Source organism: Dermacentor variabilis, chromosome 1 (genome assembly GCF_050947875.1).
Source record: "Dermacentor variabilis isolate Ectoservices chromosome 1, ASM5094787v1, whole genome shotgun sequence".
In the NCBI taxonomy this organism is placed as follows: domain Eukaryota; kingdom Metazoa; phylum Arthropoda; class Arachnida; order Ixodida; family Ixodidae; genus Dermacentor; species Dermacentor variabilis.
In genome coordinates, this window is record NC_134568.1 from 252883821 (window position 1) to 252910476 (window position 26656).

The window sequence follows — 26656 nt, forward strand, 5'->3', positions numbered from 1 at the left end:
ACTATCTAGATAACTATCCAGTGAGCGGTGTTCAAGTTTATCATTTAAAATTGCTGGAGATCACTAGCATGGCAAATCACTAAAGCAAATGGCACAAGGAACAACTCTAGCATGAGCAATATCAGCCAAAGGTGATTCCTTGATTTTAGAAACTTTACTCAAATTATGAATTTTTTCCCAGAACCATAAGCCAGTGGAACAAGTTACCATCCAATGGGGCAACGATTCTCTCAAACGAGGTATTTCCAAATTCAATAGGCCCACCGAAGTAAGATAATGTTTTTTTGTGTGTGTACGCATGTGCGAGTATGAAAGTGTCCTGGGTACGTTTTACTTTACCTGCATTATTTATTGGTTCTTTGTTTGCTTCCCCCACGCTGTGACGCCTACTGGCACTGTGGGTATTGTGACAAATAAATAAATAAATAAATAAATAAATAAATAAATAAATAAATAAAATCTACAGAGGAACTCGTTTTCAATGCAGGAACTAGTGTCTGCCCCCATCTCGAACCTAGGTATGCACACTGCGAAGTGTGGAGTTAAAGTTGTATGCTTATTTTATTTCTACTGATTCCACACGGCTATAACAAAAGCAGAACACCATACCTGCATGTTTCCGTATTTGGTAAACTTCTCCGTGCACTCGTAAATACGAGCTATTTCTTCTGCCACACACTGCGCCAAAGGTGTCATAATGCGGCCAACCAGCGGTGGTGAAATAGTGTACACCTGCATTGGAAGAGAGAAGTCTCCTAGTAGCACCTCTTTCTATCTGGTTTTGTGCATACGTATCCAATCTCAAACAATGTAAAAAAAGTTTCACTTCTAATTTTTGCATGCTTATAGGCACATGCTATACCTAAAATGGACACTGTTAAGTATTAGCAAAGGATACTTGTTGCATTCTTGTTCGAGTGAACACTTTGCAGAGGGTAGCAATTTCACAGTAATTATACCATAAAAAGAAAAGTGACAAAAGCGTGACATTATGGCCAGTGCACTGAGTGCAGCATTTGTTTCACTATTGTAAAATGCCCTATTCTTCTTTAAAAAAAAAGGGGGGGGGGAGTTGGTTGAGAGTGCATGAAGCATCTTGAGCAACAAGCAAGAATGACAGAAGCAAACATTTTGTTTATAAAGCTTTAATGTCGTCTACGTGCCTGAGGTAACCAACCCTCAACTTAGCCTGGCATGCCTTAGGGAAAGTTGTTATTCAAATCATCTGCAATTTCTTTACAAGCTTTGCATGGAAGAGACCACTGTGATATAGGAGAAAAAAGTGTGTATATGCTTACCTCTGCATGAACCTCAATCAAGTTCATCAGAACCTCTTTGATGTACGGACTAACTCCTGCAGGAAAAGAATCAGAATCAGAAAATAAAAGGCATTATAAATGTGCACACAGGTGACTGCCACCTCTGTCAGAAGTGCTCATGTTACACCTTAAATTGCATTTCAATAATAAACACCTATATTAGGAATTTTGAAACTGTACTTTCCCTCAACTGATCACGATTACAGGCAGTAACAGTACCTACAACATACTGTTAATTTTGTATCAGGGCAGATATTTAGTACACGGACATCTTCAAATGTTGAAAGCAAGACACAACTGTCTTGACCTTCAATGCACAACCAAGGAGGGAATATCTGAAATGCAACATTCACAAATGTAGGCTCACCAGCCAAGTTCTTGTATGCTTATGTCAACAGTCCATGAGAACAATCTGGATACAAAAGAAGATTCCTAGAGTGGCACCAGGCAGCACTTGTTAAAAACATTATTTAATACATCGAAGAGACCAGAAAGGATGATGACCAGAAATAAAGTTTGCAAGGTTCTTTTCATAGAAAGGAGATGCAGCTCATTCTTGTTTTCACCACTCTTATCAAATGTGCAATGCATTAGGACTCTTCCAAATCTGTGCAACTTCAAGGTGGTTGTTACATAAAAATCTTTAAAAAAATCCTTCATGCTGCCTAGCAGCATTCTGCGTGGTCTACAGGTGATACTATGGACTTGAAAAACAGCAATATCAGGAGGTCCAAATCTCTCATCTATCCTCATGCAATTCTTGTTATTGAGGCAGGGAGTAATACAAAACTTGTTGACGTAAACATAGAGGTGACAAAGCAACCATTCCAAGTCCCTGTCATCAAAGGTTTTCCAAGTGACTCAAAATATAGTGGCTGTCAAGACTTACTGCAAGCAACATAGATCACACAATCAGTGAGGAAACAGCATGTGAGCATTGGACAACTATTGCACAAAACGCAAAAGGAAATGCTGTCACGAATGGCTTCATTGCCTACAAACAAAGAAGTAGGCTCTTTTACCTCACAGTATAGCTTTTAAGAGTTACGTAAAATTTTTTAACATTATTCACCAATTCACAATAGGAAACTATAAGTTCACCAATAGGAAATCTATAAAAAAAGAAATTCAAATTTCTTGCAAGCCCGGTGCCTAATTTGGTAAAACAAGAACAACAATAATAGAACATCGCTTGTTGAAAGAATATGCAACAAGTTCAAGGATCTTTTGTTCACCAACCATGCTCTTGATGTTACAAATGAAAGCTCAGTCCAAAACACACAAATATCAAGGCAAGCCACTCTGTCATATAGGTCTGCAAATGTTAAAGTGCGATATTCCTGAAGACCTCAATTTCAATGGAGCCATAGTGCTACACATTTTAATTTTCTAGGGTTAGTTTACTATAAAAATGTGATTATATGATGACCCTCTGTGACATTCTACTTTATAGTCAAGTTTCTGTGCAAATGATTCTAGTAGCACACGTTTCTATAGAGCACCAAAAAAAATATACCCTGCATGCTGCTCTTCCCCATCTTTCCAGTTAAAAGAGGCAGAGCTAAATTTATTTGATGATAGCTGTTGCACAGATCGCATCCGTGCATTGAAGCCTTCATAGGCAGCAGCTATGTATGCAAAAAGGGTTCACTAAAGCTGAATTCCAAGAGCAACAATTTATTCAGCCACAAGGGCACCGGTATCTCATTTGCATTTATGAAACATTTTATTCATCATCAACACCAGCTGAAGCAGCAAGTGCTAGGAGGGAACCACTGAGTGTTCTAAGCACGTGTTTTCAGCAATTGAGGTGCCAGTGTCTAGCATTGCAGTAAAGCAGGTGCATAGGGGGTAAAAGTGCCTGTTTTGAATGGGTGGGCCCTGTTATGAGCTGCGAAATTTCCAATTGGCAGTGGTGGGAATGGTCTTTGTTTTGGAACAGCCATTGGAGCATATGTAGGGTTTTTAGAAAAGCACATGCTAAGATATTTAGTTTAATGTTCTCACTAGTATATTGAAAAGATTTTTCGCCAAAAAAACAACACACACCAGAAAGACGACGACACCACGGGCGCTACTTCAACTGTTTAATGAGGGTGGAAGCACTCGACATATATCTTTCTGGTGTGTGTTGTTTTTTTGGCGCAAAATCTTTTCAATATGCAAGATCACCAACTAGCCCAGCAGTTAACTCTTCTAAAGTTCTCCCTAGTTTATATGGTAAACATCATAAGAACCATGACCAATATAAATACAAGAATGTATTATTTTCATAGGCAAGCAAAATTCAAGCCTCTGACCTCTTCAATAAAAATGTTAGCACAGTTCGTAACAGAAAAGAATTGAAAGATTATCATAAGACTATAAACATCAGAGAAGGAACCCACTTTCAACAAAAGCGTGATTCTGTATTATCTTAAACGACAGAACACATTTTAAAACACATATTAACCCATTTTATTAGTTTAACACAAAGTATCACAAGGTCAATGTATATTAGGGAATTAACAGCAATGGTGTCATGATGTTGTACATAGGAACAAGCTGCTTGAAGCATGAGCATGTTCGTAAGAACATGCTTTGACAAAAAAATGAAAGTCCAGAATATATCACTGCTTTTCCCTTTTTGTACCAGCACAGCACAAAAAGAATATCAATAAGCATTAACAAAGCATAAGACCTAGCAAAATTAAATTGTGATGTGCTTGAATTTCAACACAAGCGTATTCGTGTAGAATGTACACTTCAGTGTGCACTGCCCTGTTTTCTCTTTGCCTTATTCACCAGCTCTAGCTGTTTCGCATTAGCTGCCATTTTCTCCCTCGCTTGCATCAACACATACCCACTCTGAATGTCATTGAAATTTTTCATATTCCTTCCATGCTCAATTAGCAGTTCTACATCTTTTAGCATACACTTGCTTTGCCAAACATCAGGGCTCGGCAATGGTGCAACTTAAGCAATGAAGACCCCTTTTGGAGCAGTACGACACAACAAATTCCAGTCGGCACAGATTGGCACGATTGGCGCAGCTTTCCCAACACTGAATTGGTTGTATTGCAAAAGCAAATATCATGAAGTGGGGAATGAGGAAGATGATTTTTTTATGACTACTGATGCAGAGCCAGCGCTGATGAATCAATGCGCAGGCATATTGAGTAAAGATAGACCAGATAGCAAACAGCAGTAAGAAAAGCAGATAGCACACTACTGCATTTTCTTGTGTATTGTACCTAATATTGCACAAAAGTAACAGACTCCACTATAGCTCCCTGAAAAACGCAAGAAATAACACATTTAACCCCAAGTAAATAACCTCATAGAAAAACGCTCAACTCTTAATATAAACAGTCCTGCAAAATTATCGGCATAAAGCAAAGCTACAGAAACCATTTTTTATGTTCGGGTATTAATGCTCTCACTGATACTCTCCATCGAAGTGTATTATGCCTCAACAAAGAGTAGTAGGTTTCAGGAGAAAAACATATAAATTGTGAAAAGAGGCTTTTAACAAACATTTGACAACAGTTACATAGTTTGCTTAGGTGTGACCTTGGGAAAGTGTACTGCAGCACATACATCTGAAGATTTTAGATGCTTTCAAGACATGTATCTCGGTTTTATGTTAACTCATGGCAGCTAAGATAATTTACATCTGCTAAGAGACACAATAGAGTGTGAGCATAGCATACTGCAACTGCTTTCAGAAAGGACTCATACAGACCCATAGGTTCAGGACACCGCTTCCAATCGAAGGCACCAGCATACATACTGGGCTCTATGGCCCCCACAACAGGGTCACATTTGGCTTCAAGAAGCTTTTGAAACAGCTTGTTGTCAAGATCCATTAGCCTGGACTGGGCTATCTGAAATGCAGTGCATTATTGAGAAAAAGTGAGAACAGTGAGTTTTACCGTAAAATACTGTGGAAATGCCCACCCCACTTTCAGTGAAAATGGGGTTAATCTAGATATGGGTGCTTGTCCAGTCGAAGCAGTAAAAACTAAGATGGTGGCCAACAAAAACTTCGAGGCAGGGCTATGGTGGCTATAGAATTGAAGAAAGCGTGTTTATTTTCAAATGGTAAATGATGGGGCACACTAGCACCTACTCATCGTCACTGAACCCAGCAAACGACTATTCCGAGTGAGTGCAGAATAGGAGGTCAATGCATTCATTGCCGACAATCATGCAACTTGAACAGATCGGCGTGAACAGACCTGTGAACAGCGGCTGCATGCACGATTTATCAAGATGTGTCTTACAAAAGCTTGTGACCAACGGGTTTTCTTCCAAGGGCTGCTCATTGTCACCCTGCATTACCTTCATCACCATTGGTCTTTTGCTTTTCACCGCAAAGAAGTGAGCGTCCTCGTCATCACCTTGTAGCGACCGCAGTGGGGTGAATACTTCGGCTGATGCTGGTGCTTTGGAGGGGGTGAGCACTTAGCATATAATTTTCAGAATTATGATGTTTTGGAAATGTTAATACTGGGTGCTTGTACGGAACTGTGTGCTTCTGCGGTAGTTTACGGTAGTTCGAATCCCACATATTAAAGTTTCTGCTAGGCCTAGGGGATTGACCAATGAACCATCAAATTAATCAATTTGTGCTTTCATCATTATCAATTAAAACCAGAAAACTATACATATTTACAAAAAACCTAACTTTACCGCCATAAATAATGAATTAACTGCATTTCTCAACACTTTCCTACTGAATTTTGAAAATCGGACATGTTCGCCGCTAAAGTTCAGGAACTAACTGAAAAGTGCATTCCATCCCGCATCATTACCTTTAATTCTGATGCTCCTTGGTACAATGCCCATTTTAAGTGCCTATGTAACCGAAAAAAACGCCTATATCACTCTGCAAAACACTCGCCAACTGCCACACGCTGGTCTGCCTATAAGTCCACATTCGACACGTACGTAACAGCACTAAAGAATGCTAAATCTAACTTTCTATCTAATGTACTTCCATCAATGTTAAAGACTAACGTTAAAAAGTTTTGGGATGTAATCAACCCCTTGCATAATGAGCACCTAACCCTGGAAGACCCATTGGGCATCCTTATACCTAAGGAACAGTGTGCTGCCACTCTTAATGACGCATTTGTGCAAAATTTTTCTGTCCCCTACAATGACCGTCTGCCTCCTACTCGCCACTATGATTATGTAGTTATGCCTCCAGTGATTGTGGATACGGCTGACGTTGCGAAACTAATTGATTCCCTGAAACAGCACTCATAGCCTGGTCAATACTCTATTAACTCAAGATTTCTTAAAAATACCAATGCCGTTAGTTCAAATATACTAACAAAACTTTTTCAGCCAATCACTGAATACAGCTGCTCAACCTAGCCAATGGAAAATTGGGAAGGTGGTTCCACTGCATAAATCAGGTAACAAAAACTTAACAGCTAATTATCACCCCATCACACTCTCAAACACTTGCTGTAAATTGCTTGAACATATAATCATCAAACATCTTGTTAACTTCCTGGAATCCAATGCATTTTTCCCACTAGCCCAGCATGGATTTAGAAAAACATTTTGATGTGAACTCAGCTCGCAATCTTTATGCACAAATTACATCGTATTCTAAATCATTCGTCATTTGCAGACTGCATTTTTTTTAGACTTTGCTAAAGCATTTGATAAGGTCTGTCATAAACTTCTACTTTATAAACTAAGTCAGCTGAACCTTGACACTAACAGCCTGAAGTCGATTGAATGCTTCCTATCCAATCGCTCTCAATTTGTAACTGCAAATGGCCACAACTCCCCACTTCGAAGCGTAACTTCCGGTGTACCTCAAGGTTCAGTACTCTAGCTTCTTTTGTTTCTTATTTACATTAACGACCTCCCTTCGTCACTATCATATAACATTCACTTATTTGCTGATGATTGTGTTATCTTTCATGAAATAAGTAATGTAGAGGATGCTAACCTTTTCAGTCTGATCTAATTAGTGTAGCAAACTGGTGCAAACATTGGCTAATGGAACTAAACGTTGGCAAATGTAAAGTGATGCATTTATCCCGAATAACTAAGAGCATGCCTACATATTACCTAAATAATGTTCCCTAGAAATTAGTTCACCCTTATAGATACCTAGGTGTGCATATCTCTAATTTACCTTGGAATGTTCATACCGACTACGTAATTCGCAATGCTAACCACATGCTTGGCTACCTACGCCGTAACTTTTCAACTGCACCTTAATCCCTAAAACTATTACCCTTATAAATACGAAACTTGAATATGCATGCGCTGTTTGGGATCCTGACACTGACAAACTAATTAATTCATTAGAACTCGTGCAAAATAATTCAGTTTGTTTCATCTTGCGTAATTACAACAGAACTGCAAGTGTGTCTGCCATGAAAACCAACCTTGCACTTACCCCACTTTCTTCTCGTCATAAAATCACACGTTTAGTCCTTTTTCATAAATTATACCCTTATTCAACACTCCGCAACGATTTCATTTTTCGGCCACAATACGTATAGCCTCAAATCGACCACCGTTACAAAGTTGGTTTTAAATCATGTCACACTGAAACTTTTTGCAGTCATTTTTTCTGCAGTCATCCAAGGAATGGAACCATCTTTCTGATGAAGTTGCATCCATTTATGATAACCAAAGATTTCGAGCAGTTCTCGCTAATATTGTGTAATTGAAGCATTTCTTGTTGTTGTTTACTGTATGGTTGTAACCTAAGTACTCTTGTATTTACCGCTTTGGTATCCTAGTTTGCTACAAATTTATCATGACATTGTTAACCCTAGCTAAAGCTGTATAATCAGAAGCCATTGTAATTAAACATTCTAACTACTTATATTTGTTTCATTTCTCATTTGCTGTAACCCACTCCACTCTTTAATTACTTTGGCCCTGAGGGTAATAATAAATAAATAAACAAACAAATAAATAAATAAACAAACAAACAAACAACTAAATAAATCAGGTGAGGTCACATGAACAAAATCAGGCAAGCATCGATGTCGGTGTCCATGCTTCACTTGTTAAACAGCAATGAAGGGAAAAAGAGAGCAAGCGACAATATTTTGACTAAGGTGGTGCCTGCGTGCATGTCTTGTAAGGACAAGAGCTGCTCATGCTCGCTTTTTAAATTAAATTTTAAAAAGTGTTAGTTGAAGCGTACGCTTAAGTTTTTCGTTGAAATGAATATTAATATATTTCCAATCTTAAAAGCAAAGTGAAATATAAAGGTGGTGTGTGTCAATCTGGAAAAAAAAAGGCTTATTTACATTATTTGATACATGTATTACCAGTAATATTTGTAAGTCAACTGACAAGCTTGTAAATGAGAAACAAATGAAAGGTGATTGTATCTCATGCACCATGACAATGACAGTAATGAAACAAAGGAACAGCACATCACCACATGCACATAGCACTGCTCTGTTTGCTGAAGGAGCTAGCTAGGTGTAATACTGCAGCACCACACAACATTTTAAGGGGAGACGCTCCTCGAAAAAACATCTTTTAAATATTTGTACTAGACATTTAAAAATCCAACCACTTAGAGCATCACAAGCAGATTTCAAATATGTCATCAGTTTTTGTGTAGCCGCTATAGTTATTGAGTTATGTCCTACACAATAGCAAAATAGAGCAATTTTGTGGGCGTTTTATAGTGTAATAAATTTTTGTGAAAAGCTTTGTGCTGTAGCTTATTTAGCTCTTTGTAGACCGCTAAGTGCTGATATCTATTCACACAGCGTCTACAATTACTGCAACTATGAAAAAAAAATTAGGACACTTCAACTCAATTTTTCACAATAACATAAAAATAACCTTGTACATTTATAATTGTCTTATACTAATGAAATTTGGCATACTTAATCTTGAAGATATGCACAGTGCTGATACCTACTTAAAATTGCAATATCTCCCAGCAGTAGTTGCAAAACTACAAGGTTATATTTCAGGGAATCGAGAAAAAAAAAATAGTTAAAATGCTCTAATCTTTTTGCATAGTTCCAGTAATTATACACGCTGATTGTTTAGATATCGGCACTTTGTGATCTACAAAGAGCTAAACAAGCTACAGCACGATGCTTTATGTGAAAATTTAGTACATAAAAAAGTGCCCACAAAGGGGACTATAGTTTGCCATTGTGAATCATGTAACTGAAGAACTGTAACAGCTACACAAAAAGTAATGACATATTTGAAATCTGGATAGAAAACTGTATAATTGGCTAAATTTTGAAACCTCTAGTACAAGTAATAAAAAAAGTTGTTTCGAAGAGCGTCTCCATTTAAAGGAATCCAAACATGGTGAAATTAGCCAAATAATATACTGCTTTGCTCAAGAGACAACGAATTAGCAGGCTGTCTAAGGGGAGATATACAATTACTGAAAACTATTGTGTAGAAGTGATATTCATGCATTCGCTCAAGAACTGGTGCATCTGCGCAACAACCGTGGTTCCAGTGCAGCAGAATTATTCAGAAGAGACTACTTACATTGATCTTTCTTCCTGCAAACTGCAACTGCAGTTATCCTTTATAGTATTTGAACAGAAATGAATATTCAACAACTTCGAACAGTGAATTCTGAATAGCACCCCATTGCTGTCTTAGAGATGTTGCTCGGGCACCTCGTCCAATAAGAAATTGTGGTGTGTCCCGATCATCAGGGCCACTAGAGCAGGGCGTATTATGATGAGAGGCTATTGTATGCAGAAGATCCAGTCAACTCCTTTTGCCAATTGTGCAATAGTGTTTAACCCTCAGTTCCGGGGCACATGTTCAGCCATAATAAACCAGGTTTTGTACTGTCCTTTTTGAAGACTGATACAATATTGCTGCATTGATGTCTTACAGTATGAATCAGCCAGATTTGATTTTTGCGTCATGACATAGCTTGTGAATGATGTAATGCATTAACATAAACACTTCATGAGACTAAAGTTGTGCCATGTGAGGTATAGAAACAAACACCGCATAGGTTACACATTTTCATAGGATAAAATTAAACCAATTATATGCATATCATTTAGTTGCATAGCATTTAATCAATCACTCCACACTGTATCTAACATGTGCACTGGATATGTAATAATTAATTTTTTTATGTTTATGAACAAAAACAATCAGTTTGGTTTCCTTAGCTCCATAAATTTGATTACACATATTTTCTCAATTAGAAAGCTCCACTAAATCAGGTCAACATTTGTAAATGATTCCCAGTCCTTGTTTCTACTACACTAAATGCATTTATATTCACGGTGACCACAGTTATAATTTACCACATTCCTTCTCTGTGATCAAGTTCTAACATCATTTAGCATGAAAACAGTAGGCATGAATTTGCAATTACTTTAATGGCTTAGAATGTTTATTTCATAAAGTGTTAAAGGAGTATCTTACCAAAACCTCTGGTGCAGCGTAAGAACAGGACTCATGAATGTATGTGCATTTTAATTTCTCACACCCAGAACACTGCCAGCATAGTATCTTAACATTTACAGAATTTAACTGCAAATAACAGCCTACATGTGTGTAATATAACACTGATGCTCACTGCATTTTTGCCAAAGCTGCGAACATTTTGAGGAGGTTAGTTCTTCCTAATATCTTTGAAAAATGTAACACAGATGCAGGTGACATTCCAAACACCGTGGATCTTTGAAAAAATTACCTTTATGACAGGGGACATGTCAGGGTAACCATGTCGCTTGAAGCTCTCCTGTAACCTTGGAATTACAACCCGGGATGTAAAACTGCAGTTGCTGAGGACTATAAGCAGTCGTTTTTCCTGTCAAGAAGATTTACAATCTTGGTTACAAACCTTCAAGATGCAAATACGATAAGCATACCAATGGTGGAGTTGTCAATGAGTCTTCCCGTTTTTGTTTCCAGTTCTTGGCTCTTTGACCGGGAGGAATTATTTCAACAGGGCTCCTGAAAAGGAAAACATGGTCCTCTGCTGTGTGTTATGTGTTGAAATTAAATGACTCAATGCCTGAAACCACAAGTTACATTAAAAGAAAGACTGAATTCCTAATAAACTGACAAATTCTGCACTAAAATTACATCTCACTTCTCACTAACTGTATGGGGCATATATACCAAAGTGCACTCCTGTTGCTTTAGCCTGGAATAGCAGACAGATTGAAATCTTGGAAAAATTTGGCCAGATGCTATGTCCCTGCCAACTCATAAAGTGAAGCAATGATAAGACAGAGTACAGGAAAAATGTGCACTTCTAGAAGGTGCCATAAAAATGTGTGAAGACGTTCAGTCTGCTCACCCAATAGAGTCAATCATAGGTGAAAGGCGGTCAGGACTTAAGGCACATTTTTCCAATGTCTCTACAAAGGCCAGAAGCACACCCTGTGCAAGTTGCTTAATGGCCCCTTGTACGTTGATTTGTTCGAATACCTAAAGCATGGAAACAACGTCAAGCATGCTGAATACTTCTAATCTCAGCTAACATGCAAGAAAATAGTATGAAACTGGAACTGGAACAGAGATTTATCTATTTTCATGAAATTGTAAGCCTCACCTCCATTTCCTTTGGGCCAGACACTAGGATGTTCTCACGAACCAGCTGTAGGGTCTCAATGATTCTGTTCTCGAACATAAGAGGCTGTAACACGCACGCAAGTATAAACTAATGCTACACAACTTCATGCAAGTTACTATTATTAGTATAGCTCATACAGAACACGGGATAGTTGGTGTCTTAACACTTCAAAACCAAACATATGACAGAATGAAGAAGAAGTAGAAACATTAAAACAGAAACACTAAGGAATTCTCTGTGCTTAAGACAATATTTGACAGTTGGTTGAGTCACTCCGACATGGCTACATAGTGTTCTGATGAAATCTGCACTGTGGGCTTTAAACAAATATAAGCCAACTCAACAAGATTGATTGATAAATGAAACTAAGTGAAGAAATTTGGTTTCCTTTCCAAGTTTGTCACAAATGAAACAGCACAATCAAAACATCTGACTTGTTTGACTGTGTAAAACAAAAAGTAAGGTTATTCCTGAGAAACACTGACGAGTACTAAAAAAAAAGTACATAGTTGAAGAATAAGAAAGGGGATGCATATCACAGCATGTCAGTCTATTTCCTCATGATCATATCGTAACTGCAGAACAAGACAACTTGCTTGGCACTGTGGCCGCGCTCACACTTTTGCAAACTCATGCTGGGATTCTCCGCTCTCAATAACAAGTGTGAACAGGCAAGCATTGTGTGAAGTTAAACTGTGATATGCCCCAAAACCTTTTCTTACCAATGTAATAAAAGTGGCAAAGAAGCAACGATGTCAGGTGCCTTTATTTCATGCTAAAGTGAAGTCCATGATAGAACTTGATTGCAAAAAACTGTAAAAATTATTGCTACTTTACATTAGCAGCAAATAGCCAGAAGAGTCAGTGCGACATAGAACAGTGAAAACTGCTGTGCCAGTGATGTTTGCCTCTTGTCATTCTACATACAATGTCAGAATTCAAGCTATCCATACTTTTTTCATAAAAAGATAAAGAAAACAACTAGAATGCCAGTGAATTCAATGCATTTGGGGTTGTTCAAACAAACCCCTATTTCAATTATGCTTAACCCATTACTGAACTACTGGAAGAGTTATGTAAAGCAATGCTTCTTTCTGCAATTTTCATTCCCTATTGCCTGTCCATGGTCACTGGCTGTAAAGCCTAACACTAAACAGCAAAAGTTTGGCAGCTATTAAAATTATTTCAATAGATTCAATAAACTGTAAATTGAACAGAACATCTGCAGCTTAAATACTTAAGGCACAGTTAATTAGTGTTCTTTACCATGAAAACAACTCAGCCTTTAACACACACAGCGGTGCATTCCAACTGTTGTAAGAAGCTGCTGAACAAATTATATGGCATTTTCACTTGGCAGACAACTCCAGAAACAAGCAATTTGCATTATTACATTTGCTCTGCAGTTTTCACCTTTCTTTCCCATTTTTGTTGATTTAATTTTTTAGGATCAGGTAACAGCAGATTTGTTGAAGGATGGTGGGCAGAGTGTTCTAGAGAAACTGGCCACCCCGTATACGAAATGCCTCATGACTTCGAGCGTACCGGAATCTTGGAAAAACGCTAACATAATCCTAATCCATAAGAAAGGGGACGCCAAAGACTTGAAAAATTATAGACCGATCAGCTTACTGTCCGTTGCCTACAAAGTATTTACTAAGGTAATTGCAAATAGAATCAGGAACACCTTAGACTTCCGTCAACCAAAGGACCAGGCAGGATTCCGCAAAGGCTACTCAACAATAGACCATATTCACACTATCAATCAGGTGATAGAAAAATGTGCGGAATATAACCAACCTTTATATACAGCTTTCATTGATTACGAGAAAGCGTTTGATTCTGTCGAAACCTCAGCAGTCATGGAGGCATTGCGGAATCAGGGTGTAGACGAGCCGTATGTAAAAATACTGAAAGATATCTATAGCGGCTCCACAGCCACCGTAGTCCTCCATAAAGAAAGCATCAAAATCCCGATAAAGAAAGGCGTCAGGCAGGGAGATACGATCTCTCCAATGCTATTCACAGCGTGTTTACAGGAGGTATTCAGAGACCTGGATTGGGAAGAATTGGGGATAAGAGTTAATGGAGAATACCTTGGTAACTTGCGATTCGCTGATGATATTGCCTTGCTTAGTAACTCAGGGGACCAACTGCAATGCATGCTCACTGACCTGGAGAGGCAAAGCTGAAGGGTGGGTCTAAAAATTAATCTGCAGAAAACTAAAGTAATGTTTAACAGTCTCGGAAGAGAACAGCAGTTTACGATAGGTAGCGAGGCTCTGGAAGTGGTAAGGGAAAACATCTACTTAGGACAGGTAGTGACTGCAGATCTGGATCATGAGACGGAAATAATCAGAAGAATAAGAATGGGCTGGGGTGCGTTTGGCAGGCATTCTCAGATCATGAACAGCAGGTTGCCATTATCCCTCAAGAGAAAAGTTTATACCCCCCCCCAGCTGTGTCTTACCAGTACTCACGTATGGGGCAGAAACCTGGAGGATTACGAAAAGGGTTCTACTTAAATTGAGGACGACGCAACAAGCTATAGAAAGAAGAATGATAGGTGTAACGTTAAGGGATAAGAAAAGAGCAGATTGGGTGAGGCAACAAACGCGAGTTAATGACATCTTAGTTAAAATCAAGAAAAAGAAATGGGGCATGGGCAGGACACGTAATGAGGAGGGAAGATAACTGATGGTCATTAAGAGTTACGGAATGGATTCCAAGGGAAGAGAAGTGTAGCAGAGGGCGGCAGAAAGTTAGGTGGGCGGATGAGATTAAGAAGTTTGTAGGGACAACATGGCAACAATTAGTACATGACCGGGGTAGTTGGAGAAGTATGGGAGAGGCCTTTGCCCTGCAGTGGGCGTAACCAGGCTGATGATGATGATGATGAATATTTTGCCTTTGTCTAGCCTTTACTTCTATAATATAGGCATTAAATTCTTTAAAATTTATGACAATGTCCTCACTTTAGACATTTTCCCATAACATGTGCTCTCTAATCCTAATTCTACTCGATTCACTACCCATCGTAGCTTGCTCTTGCCTAGTATCCGTGCTAATTAAGATAGATCTATTTTGCTCTTCTGTATAATTTTGGAATAGTGTACACACACACATGAAATCTGTAGCTTCCTTGCAAAAATTTAAGAAAAGCCTGAAAGAATTTGTTTTTAAACTATATATAATTCCATCTACCAGTGAACATTATTGATGCACTTACATATGTATTTTTCTTTTGTAGTATATATGCTCTCTTTCGTTTGGTTTGCTTTTTTACTTTGTAGTTGCACTCATCTTACTTGCGCAGGAGGTCCCACCAACAGTGATTAAACTTTGGGACCTACTTCTGTATATGCAGAACTATATACCATTTCTAATGTATGTAATAAACTTGAATTGAATTGAACGCACCAGTTGCGTTGTGCCACCACATCGATCATCCTGTTCGAGCCGCCAAACCTCAGACTTGAGCAGATTTCGGACATCTGCAAAAATACAAAACACACAAGCCAATGTGAGTTTTTTAGCCCTGGTTAGCCTTGATAAGATAAGATTCATGTAACAAACACTTCCCTACCTTCAGCAGCCTGCCCAAAAAGACAGGTCATTGAGTGCACACGAAGATCGAAAATGAGTTGTTGAACCTGGGCAGTGTGTTCCTCAGGTATTTCCAGCTTCAGAAGCGACACATAACACTTTCTGAAAATGTTCAGAAAAAACATGAAACATCTGCAGGACAGAGCTTTGGGAGACTTGCTTACAAATCACCGCTTAAAGCATTGTTTGCCTCATTTTCCATGCATGCACCATGGCAATTTTTCATGCAACATAAAAATATACCAGGACCGACTTTGCAAACTAGCAGGAGCAAATTTACAAGGTAACAGGTATTGCTTAGAAAAATGCAAATTTTGAAGATGGTGGGTTAATGGCCAATGGTGCACTTCTAAAGCTTTACTGAAGGTTTAAAGTTAATGTTCGAATAGCGAAATTTTCTAATCAAATCGAATATTCTTAAAACACCACCACTGAATAGTGAATCGAATAGAATGAATATTTATAATTTCTAAACAAAGTGAAATATGAAGGTCCCATGGAGTGTTTGGCAACAAAGGTCTTATTTGCATTACTTGAGACATGTAAAGTCGTTATCAACTGTATTTCAGCTCAACTGAGAAACTTATAATAAAAAAATGAAAAGTGATTAAATATATGGTGCACAAAGACCATGCGAGTAGTGAAACAAAGAAACAGCCCATTACCAGATGCATGTAGTAGAATGTAGTGCTCATTGAAGGAGCAAAGTGCATTACTACAGCAATGCACATAGTTTTAAAGAAATTCAAACTTGCTAACACTGACCAAAATACACAACTGCCTAGTTTAAATAGAGACAGCAAATTCTTAGGCAGCCTAAGCTGAGACGTGCTTGTTTAACAACAGGAAACTATTGTGCATTAGTGATCTCCTCCATGCATTCACTAAGGAACTGGTTTGTCTGTGCAACAACTGCAGCTCTCCGGTAGCACAGTCATTCGGAAGAGACTACACTTCCATCTTTTCCATCATCTTTAGCATCAGTCTTTCTCCCTGTGAACTGCAAGAACTGCTACAGTCCGTACGTATCCATTGACAACATTGAATAGTGGATTCTCAAATCTAGCATGAATCAAATAGCAAGGTCTATTCAAATCGATTTCAAATTTCAAATATTTGCACACCCCTACCTTAAATGCATTCCTCTCGTTACGTGTTTCTCCACTAAAGTCCGAGTTAAAAACAACTGTTTCAAATACTACACAAAATTTACTTCAGTTAGGCTGTTTTGTGGGCCAAAATTTATTAAAAAATGCAAGTGCAGACTTGTATATTTTGATTTGGGCTTCTTTCATAATAAAATGAAACAATCTTTGAGCCATAATGGAAAACATAAAAAGTGTTATTTCAGGAATTGTTCTTTTTTTAAACAGTAGAGTATAGAAAAATAACTTAATAAGTTACATACATTTGGTCTTTCTGAGACAATCTACGGCATTAATATCACAAGCCATTATTGAATTCCTAGAAGATGGCTTTTCCAAGCAAACATAGTCACCTAATGCTTGTACCAGCCATAATGTCTCTAAAAATTGATCCAGAACAAGAAAACTTGGTATAGACATTGTAAACATGTTGTTAAAGTTTGATTAAAATCACACCAACAGTTCAAAAGTTAATTTTCTTGCACGATGCCCCCCCTAAAGCATGTGTTTCTAAAAAAACACAGGTTCACAAAAGCCCATTTGTACTGCCTCCACTACATATGACATAAGTCAATCATGAGTCAGATACTGGTGATTTGTTGCAGTTGGTGCTAGCGGTGCTGTGCAATGACTTCAGCTTGACTTGGCATTTGCTCAGCACAAAAAGAAGGTTTGGTGAAGAAACGCCTGCAGGCGGCACATATCGATATGTGGCTCTTCTCTTGAGCTAAGTCTCTCCTGAATGCACACTGGAGGCAAGCACCTGACATGAGTTTCTGCATGCCAGGCAACTATGGTAAGTGCGAAGTCAAGAATGCAGGAGATACTCCTCCAAAAAATGCATAATGATCTGACTGCCTTTTGTCTATGTAAGGGAAGACAGTTCCCTCACAAATATTAATGGCATGGAGGGGAGGTGACCCAGTTCTTCAGCAGCAATGAGAGTGCTGTAATTATGCACCATATGCACGAACAGTTAAAACTGCCAGTTACGGAAACAAAGAAGACAGCTCAGAGTGCAAATGAGTAGTTTGAAAATGAATTAGGAGAGAAGGAGAATTTTACGGATATGTCGAAAATATCTGCTCACCAATGCCCCCTTCCCACAACACCACCCTTTTTGTTCTGTGTAAGTCGTTGAGAAGATATAAACAGAATGGCCTGGCTGATAGAATCAGAGACATGGGTATCACTTGCACCTGTCAATCAATAGTCTACCCAAGAAGAATGCAGAGTTTCACAAGGCAGTGCCTGAGCAAGGTGAAGGCAGGAACATGGCTATGAAGGGTAAGGAAAGAAGGCAGGGATGAGGAGATTCAGTGGTGCAGGTACCATATTTCTGCATGTATAACCTGCCACCACATATAATCTTACGCTCGGGAGAAGAAACTCGATATGGCCAGCGATGAATAGGACTGGCATCACCAGTATTTATGTGATGCTAAACAGTTGAAGTCTGGCCCAATTGGCGATTGTTGAGGTCGAAGATGTCGTGGTAGGGAACGAAAAGGCAATACAGAGCTGCTGCTTGTTCAGGCAAGAGGTCCGCAGCAATCACGGGACGAAATGTTGCATCAGGGCAAATAGCATCCTGTGGACATGGTGAAGAATCTGAGCAGACGTTGTGGGAGTTCCTTCAGTCTACCGGGGCGCAGTCATTGCTGTGCCTAAGGCTCCGGACTTATTCGCCATTGCGAGGAAAACCCCTCCCAAATGCCTGCCCCTCGACCGCGCGCCGTTTTTCCCGGGCGCCGCGGCCGCGTCCCGCGACGTCATGCTACGTGGCCCTGCGATTGGGTCGTGGGGCGTGACGTAGGGATTTTGTGATCAATAAACGCCTTAACTGTCCTGGACGCCTTGTGTTCCTGGGACAGCGCCCATGCGTACGGCCAGAGCCGGCCAGGCCTTTCGGCTCGGTGCTCGAACCTGCGGTGGGTCTATCACCGTGCGCCGTCGTGCTGCATCATGAGGCCCCACTTCTCGGGGGCCACTTGGCGACGCCGTGCGCGAAGACGTACAGTGAGCCCACAACGTCTACTGCGAACGTCGTGACGTGGTCATCTCCTATAGCATGCAGCATTGCAAATGATATGCTTTGGGGTAGAACTTCCTTTGTCTGGCCAAAATTGATGACGGGGAGGCATGTCCGGTTATCGGTGACGGTGATGACGGAGTGGGGCACAGTGGTATTGCGCATTAAAAGGACATCAGGAACAGCTGTGGTGACGTAATCACCATCGGGCACAAGAAAAGATTGCAAATTGACAAAGGTCAAGGCTTTAGGCAGCAGGCGGACGAAGGCGGTCGTACTAAAGGTCGGCAGTTCGGCATGAATATGCACGAGTAGGGGACGTTCGAGACAAAGGGTACCGGCAGAACAGTCGATCAAAGCTGAATGTGCCGTAAAAAAGTCGAGTCTCAGGATTAGGTCATGGGGACAGTTGGTCAGCACTGTAAAAAGAACAGGAACGTGGCAGTCGGCAATACTTATACGGGAAGTACATATTCCAGTGACATCAACAGTGCTACCATTGGCCACGCATACGGCTCATTTAGTAGCAGGCATGAGAACCTTCCTTAGTCGATGACGGAGGTTACAACTCATTATGGACACCTGGGCTCCAGTATCTATCAACGCTGTGAAAGGGACACATTCGACGTGAACATCAAGTAAGTTCTGGTTCGTTGGGAGCGTCAATGGAGGATTTCGACACGACGAAGATAATGCAGCAGTACCCCCAGGAGCTGCATGGTCTAGTTTTCCATCCAGGCGGGGCCATAACTGGTTGGCGACGAATAGTGGCACGGCTGGGGCGACGGCGACCGACGGCGCTGAGGTGACAGCGAGCGAGCAGGACGACTGTCATCGACGGATATATCAGAGGTAGGAGGCATACGGTGAGGCGAGTAACGGCGTGGGTCGGCATATGGGCGAGGAGACTGGGAAAAGGAGCTCAAAAATGGTGATGTACAGGAAGTGCGCGAGTGGCGAGCGACGTGGCCAATGCGGAGGCAACAGAAGTAAATGGGCTTGCTGCCCGGAGTTCTCCGCTCGGAAAGGTTGTGCTATCTGGGAGGAGAATACAGATTGCTGTGAGGCGTAGCTGTTGGCACTGGTCGGGCGTTAGGTCAGGAGACGGAGCAGGCAGCAGGAAAACCTAGGTTTGCAAATTCTTGCTGCAGAACTGCCTGAATGAAAGAGATCGCTGGGGCTGGTTGGTCAATGGTGGTGGAGGCTTTTGGCGAGCTAAAAGCCACAGCATTTTTTGAAAATGACGTTGATGGTGGACACATTTTTGAAGACCAACAAGTTGAATGCGTCGTCTGCGATCCCTTTGAGTACGTGACCGACCTTGTCAACCTCGGCCATTTTCTCGTCGACCTTCCGGCAAAGAGCGAGCACATCTTGAATGTACGAGACATACGATTCAGTAGAAGACTGAACTCGGGTAGCAAGCTCTTTTTTAGCAGCCAGCTGCAGACCGGTGGGATTTCCAAAGAGTTCACTGAGCTTCTCCATGAAAGCATCCCAGCTAGAGATATCGTCCTCGTGTGTCCGGAACCAGACACGAGGAGTTCCACTCAAATAGAATAGGACATTCACTAGCATAATGGTAGGGTCCGAGCGGTTGTTTCGGCTAACATACTCATACAGGCTGAGCCGGTCCTCAACAGAGACATTATCTTGGTTGGAGAATATGCCAGGATCATGGGGATTAGTAACCGTACCGTACATTGTTGTCGGGGTCGCAGGAGTAGAAGCATACGAGGTGTCGTCACCGGGAGCCATGGCGGAAAGCAGGACGATGCGGCCGCTGCGGAGCTTCGTGGCGAGGATAGGGAACGTCACGCGCTACCAAAATGTTAAGCGAACGAAGGAATAAGAACTGGACACTGCCTACAAAATATATATTTAGAAAGGATCACTGCAGCGCTGGCCAGTTCAGCTGACAGCTCGAGAGCCAGAGAGCGTTCATCATCTTCGTCGGGGCGTCCGCATGCATCGTCCACAAGAAACATGCAATATGCATGTATCAATACGAGTTTGCTGGCACCACGTGTGCTATTCGCTAAGTACTGGATGCAAAATGGTGACCCCTAAAGCGGTGGAAAATGGCTGACCATGAAGGAGGGGAGAAGAGAGCTTCAACACGCAGGGTTAGGGAGGAGGTGGAGTTGCCTAGGAGATAACAAAACTTTGAATGGCAGAGAACCTTGCATTGAGGTGTGGCTGCAGGGCAGCGCACACCTAGCTGCTGTAAAGCCACACTTCATGGCATATAATTCGCACCCCCACTTTACTGTTACGTTTTTTGAAATTTTGGTGTGGGTTATAGGCGCAAAAATATGGGTTATATGCGCAAAGGACACAGGCGCACTTGCTGCTGCGTCCTTGATCCTTTACTTTGCACATTCCCATGTACACTGCTCCATGCCTGGGCTCTCACATGGTTCAAAATTCACTTCCTGATATTGAGCCAAGGTGATATTTATTGTTCTGATTGTACAACACAAGAGGCAATCTATGGCATCAGAGCTTGTGTTCATAAAAGAGTGCACTTGACCTTGAAGGCCACCGACTGTATTGAAAAGAGCCCAGACAGTTCCAAATGAAACTTGATCACCATGCTACTGAGAGGTCTGGTGAAACAACTTGTCTGTCTTTACAACTTATTTAAGTCTCACTGATACAAATATTGTACACTTTCTATGAAAATGTAACAAAACGAGATGAAAGTAGAATGAAACATGAAATTTAAAAGGTTCATTTGTTTACAGATTTCATTAAAGAGGCCCTGCAATGTTCCTGAGAAAGTTTGTCGGGCAGCACCGATAGCATCATCAAGATGCGGCGATTTCATGCACTTTGTGCGACGGATGTGACGTCAATGTGCGGCACTATTATTATTGGTTAAAAATGTAATGTGAAATTTACATTCACACCCCAATATTGTGAATACTTCGAAAGAAACTACTGCATTACGTTTTACAGCCACTTTAATTAGCCTCAAATAATTCTCAGACAGAGACAAGCAACGTGTTGTAATGATTAGAACGACACATCTACATGTTGAACACATGACACCAACAACAGCTTCGTGGAAGCTGTTGTAACCATGGAAGTGACACTATTACTTTTGAGATCCAACTGCATGTTACCTATTTGTGGAGGCCATGGTGACACAACAAGCTGAGCAGGCTTGGCCTCTATGGCACGCCAACTTCCTCTATGTAATATTGATGTTTTTCAGCTATTGGGTGCCGCACTAAAACGTCATGGGAGAGTGAACTGATGCAACCCGAGTCGCGAAAATTCAAGTAGAGAGTAACTCTAACTTTTCTTGTATTTTTAAGGTTCTGTAGTCAATTACTTGGGTTTGTGTGCATTAATTGTCATAATTACTTTCGCTCTTAGTTCTTTAACATGCTAAGGAAAGGTCTAGAGCAGGAATGGTACCCTTAAAAAATGTTGCAGGGCCCCTTTAAATTTAGGTTCAATAGTGAAGTTTGAGTGCACTAAAATCCTACAAAAGAAAGAGAGAACTTGCTGCTAGAAAGATCATTGCTTTATTGGACAATACATACCTTATGCAGCGAAGGCACTGAGGCAACCATGGACCAAGACGTTCGCCTTGAGTGTGGCCTGGCCAGATGCCCTTGGCTCCTTCAGACTCCTCGCCAAGACCAGCACCAGCCAATGAGCGGTGCGATGGTGGTAGTAGTGCCATGCGCACTTCCCAGCAGAGCTTGCCTACAAGTCGTCCCAGCATGTCCTGCACAAGACCTACACTTTAAACTATGGCTGTCCAAATTAATAGAAAAATGTTCTTAGCGATGGGGGAGATTACAGAAACATTGCTGAGAATAAAGAGAAAAGAACACCATAAAAAGTAAGATTTTTGGTATTGAAACCAACTGTACAAGTTAAATGAATTGGTAACATACTTTCCTTGTAGATAACTTATAGAAACTTCTTGTTGAAAGTGAAAGATGCACAAAATGTCGGGCAAACATGGAATCTGACGCTCAGCCACACATTTTCTGTTTTCACAATTTCTTTGTGCTTTCTGAACAACTTCGGCTTGCATCATGCCAGACCATTTAAAGCTGCTGACCCATCACGTACTCGCCTAATGCCACATTTTGCACTCATGCTACAAAGTAAATAACTAAATAGAGTCATTTGATTTTTCATTTTCACTTTATTATACTGTCAGCCTCATTTGGGCTATAACAGGGGTGGACAGGAGCATACATACTCAAAAATAAGCCCTCCTTATAAAACAACTATAAATATATAACAAAAATTGACAAAGGATAGCCAAAGCTCTTTACTCTGAAGCACAGCAAACAATGCATAAAATACAGTATACATCCTTAAAGGCACACTAAGCAAAACAATAAATCAGTTTAGACTAACGAAGCATTGTTTGAGAACCCTGCAGGCAGTCATTTCAAAAAAATAGTTTGATTATTAGATGAGAAAGTGAAGGTCCAAGTATCAGTATTTGAATTTCGCGCTGAAACCCCAGTGCCGGTACGTCAGTGTGACGTCAGGGATTCCAAAGTATGTTTTCGCATTTGGGCCGCGTTGGCTGAATAAAGGTTCCCAAAACTTGCCATGTTTAATATTTGGTTCCTTTAGAACACAGTGTAGTCAATCTGTACCGCTATATATAATTAGTAGGCCCTAGAAGATGCCATCAAAATCCAAGACGTCACAGCCCCCAGGTATGGGAACTTAAGTAGGCGTCGCCACCCGTATTTTGTTCTTGTGCTTTTTCGGGCTTACCAAACGTCTTATCGTTGTAAGAGTGGTGTTCTTGGTGTTGTAGAACGGTAATTTACTGATGCAGAAGAAATAATTTTTCACTTTAGTGTCCCTTTAAACAGTAAGTCCTTTAGTTTTTTTTACGAAACAAGGTACACTTTCAAATGAAACAGTGGAATTCGGCAGCCTGTTCGCCTCACTGATTTCATCAAACCAAATTATAACAACACCGGTTTTAACAATATACTAGTTATAACAATGAAAGGCTGCTGCACCGTCACCTGCCTGTCTGAGCAAGTGCTGCGGGCGGAACAGAATAATTTTTTGCAGGGGGGTGTCGACGGCTCACTCGATGCAGCGCTGTCACGGTAGGGAGAGCGGTTTAATGGAGCCGGTGGCACAGGGTTTCCCCGCCACCGCGAGGAAAAGCCAACTTCTGGGGGCACTTTTCTGCTGCTTGACATTCGATATATTGGGAGTCACTGCTATTTTTGTTTGATGTAAGCGTAACTTTTGCTATACATACTCATTGTAACTATACCATGTTCAGAAATTGTTTGATGTAAAGAATAATTCTATGTAAACGGGTTCAACATAGTCGGGTTTGACTTTAAGTGGGTTTGACTGTACTGCAGTATGCTAGAATGTTTTTAAAGCAGTGCAAGCATTAATGCGCCGCAGTGACCACCCAATTTTTTGAGAATGGCATCAAACATCTTTTATGATATGCTCAAATTGCTAACAGCAACAAAATTGAAAACGCAGCAGGCTACCCAACACGCAGTGCACGCTGAACACAAACACATTATTACAGTGCAGATATGGTAGCCGAAGGCCAAATGTTGTAGTTGGTCAGAAAAGGGCTGGGAAGTCATTACGTGGATGCCATGACAATGAAACCACAATGATGAGAAACCAACACCATACACGCATGTGCACACATTGATTGCTAGCAGACACCGGGATCAATACACATTAACGTGGTAACGACGCAGACTTTGCTCAATTTCGCAGGGAATAGTGTTTTGGAACATTCTGAAAATACTCTTCTACAAACCTGCAGAGCCACATTTTCAAAACCTGAACAGGGCAGGTCAACCTACAGTGTCAAGTTGCCTTCCAATAGCGAGCACATGTGTGGCGCAGCAGTGGAGTCCCCTCGCTGATGTCACACGTGAGAGGGCATCACACAAAATCTCAGGGCTAATATTGATTTGCCCAAGCAGCTGTATCGAGCAATACTATAGCAGCTGCACTATATTTATTTCGCATGCAAGCTCAGTCTGAGGACAGTATGGGGATTTGCCAACCTCCTCTGGCTTGTTATATCAGACAGAAGGATAAGCTGCTTCTTCGATGCTGCTCGTCAACTATCTAAGGACTATCCATACCAATCAAATTGAAAAGACCATACATGGGTGCACAAAACAGGCACAAATATTTTTTTTTAATGCAAAATAAAAGGCACAATAAGTATGTAAATAAAGTCAACAGTTGGAAAGCCAAATATCAGAAATTCAACAGGCATTGTTTATAAGGAATGCCGAGATGTGAGCAGTCACTGTGCTTTTATAAGCACATACTTGTACAAAAGGAACTAAAGGGGAAATCACGACACACTAACTGCTAATACCAAAAATTTTATCAGCTGAATATCTTGAACTTTCTTTCCCACAGTTAAAATTGTAAGAAGTAATGATAACAGGACGCTGCTATATATACCTTGAAATCCTTTTCATCTTTGGGGTTTACTGGAACATTCTGCAAGAAAAAAAAAAGCAACTTGAAGTCAACAACCATAGGACATCCCAGAGAAAATGCAGATTAAACTAAATGGCTTGACAACACTTAATGTAATGCCAAACAGCAAGGTCCCACATTCTGGGTAGCATGCACTGTCAAATTAATCTAACGAATCCTTTGAGGCAACCATCATATAACAGAATGCACACAATATATAATATTATGGCTCTCATATAATCAACATCCTTATTCTTTTTGACATCTTGCCTTCCTTAGCAGGAGCAGAAGGCAGCAATTTGCTTACTCTGACCTCCCATCTTCCACCTACCTTTAAACCCTTTAACGCCAGTTGTCACAGATTTGTGACAGACCGAAAAAGTACAGCCTATGCACTGGCAATGTTTTCTGGCTCAAGTGCTGGCTTTCACGCATTCACAACAAACAATGTTTTTCAGCGCTGACGTGCGGTGCCATCTAGGAGCAATAGCGGGAGGGTGGCAACTATTGTTTGGGGTCGCGATCAATGAAGTGCTTGCACATGCAACGTCAACTCTTTTCTAGAGGTTTTGTGAGCATAAAACGAGCGAGTTCCTGCTTCCAAAAATTCCTTTAGGTTGCTTACATTCCAAAGATTACAATGGGTGTCTAGCGAGCTTGAGAATGCAGTTAATTTTTGCATTACTGCTTTGGCTACGGTATGTCGCAACATTCGGCATTTGCGGCACTCAGTGGTTGTAGCAACATGTTGTCCAAAGACCTGCAAAGTGCCTTGTTTTTTGGCAGGGAACGGACGTGAGACCCTTTTATGACAGAAAGTGTGTGTGTGTGTGTGTGTGGTGGGGGGGTCACCTAGTGTGTGTCCCTATAGCTATGCCCCTGCCTTTAGCCTGCGTTAGCACTGACAGCACTGGACACCGGCCCACCGTCAACAGCAGACACCAGCCATGCAAGCAACCAGAGTTCAGGGGACAGTTTTTTTATGAGTGCAAAGTGCAATGTGCACCGCTGACTAACAAAAATGTCAACTGTTTTCCAGAAAAAACTCTGTCGCCCATTTGTTATGTTTGTGGCGACCTTTAGTGCAAAATAAACTGTTTTGCGCAAGCTAGGAACTGCTTCACTCACTTCTTTTTCTTACAATATGTGTGCAATATATTTTACCCATGTGCCAAATGTTGCAAATTTGCAACCTACCCCAAAGTTCATACAAAATTTAGTCTTCAATTATGAGGGCTAAATGAAGTTAAAATCTCCTGCAAAAATTTTTCTGCTGTGCCTTTAATATTTCCGACATTAAAGGCCAGCTGTAACAAAGTTATGGACCACATAAATAGCATAGATTAAGGGAGTATATATACTGGAGCCTATTTGCAAAATTTGATCTTTGAAATACGAGCGGAAGCATAACGAAAGCTTGTAGAAATAGCTATTTCTGATACCGAAACTGAGAAGACCACCTCCATTACCACTTTCCGGAAGTGACACATGACCTAGTGCACAGCGC

General features: G+C 40.7%; 1 protein-coding gene across 2 annotated transcripts in view; it reads right to left on the reverse strand.

Moving 5' to 3' along the window:
• Sec5 (exocyst complex component secretory 5) overlaps positions 1-26656 on the reverse strand; it is a 46041-nt gene that overhangs the window by 2991 nt on the left and 16394 nt on the right. The window contains exons 14-25 of one of the 2 annotated variants that reach the window (XR_012823621.1): positions 25132-25170; positions 22224-22411; positions 15473-15594; positions 15307-15380; positions 11866-11949; positions 11611-11741; positions 11177-11261; positions 10999-11115; positions 5044-5185; positions 1687-1731; positions 1299-1354; positions 705-732 (exon numbers count right to left, since the gene is read on the reverse strand). Coding sequence is in view for 1 of the 2 variants with exons in the window: in XM_075673421.1 (XP_075529536.1) it covers positions 610-732; positions 1299-1354; positions 5044-5185; positions 10999-11115; positions 11177-11261; positions 11611-11741; positions 11866-11949; positions 15307-15380; positions 15473-15594; positions 22224-22411; positions 25132-25170 (1161 nt within the window). In the remaining variant the exon portion in view is untranslated. Of the gene's footprint in view, positions 1-609; positions 733-1298; positions 1355-1686; positions 1732-5043; positions 5186-10998; positions 11116-11176; positions 11262-11610; positions 11742-11865; positions 11950-15306; positions 15381-15472; positions 15595-22223; positions 22412-25131; positions 25171-26656 lie in introns of those variants that run through there. The other variant, XM_075673421.1, reaches the window with a different exon arrangement.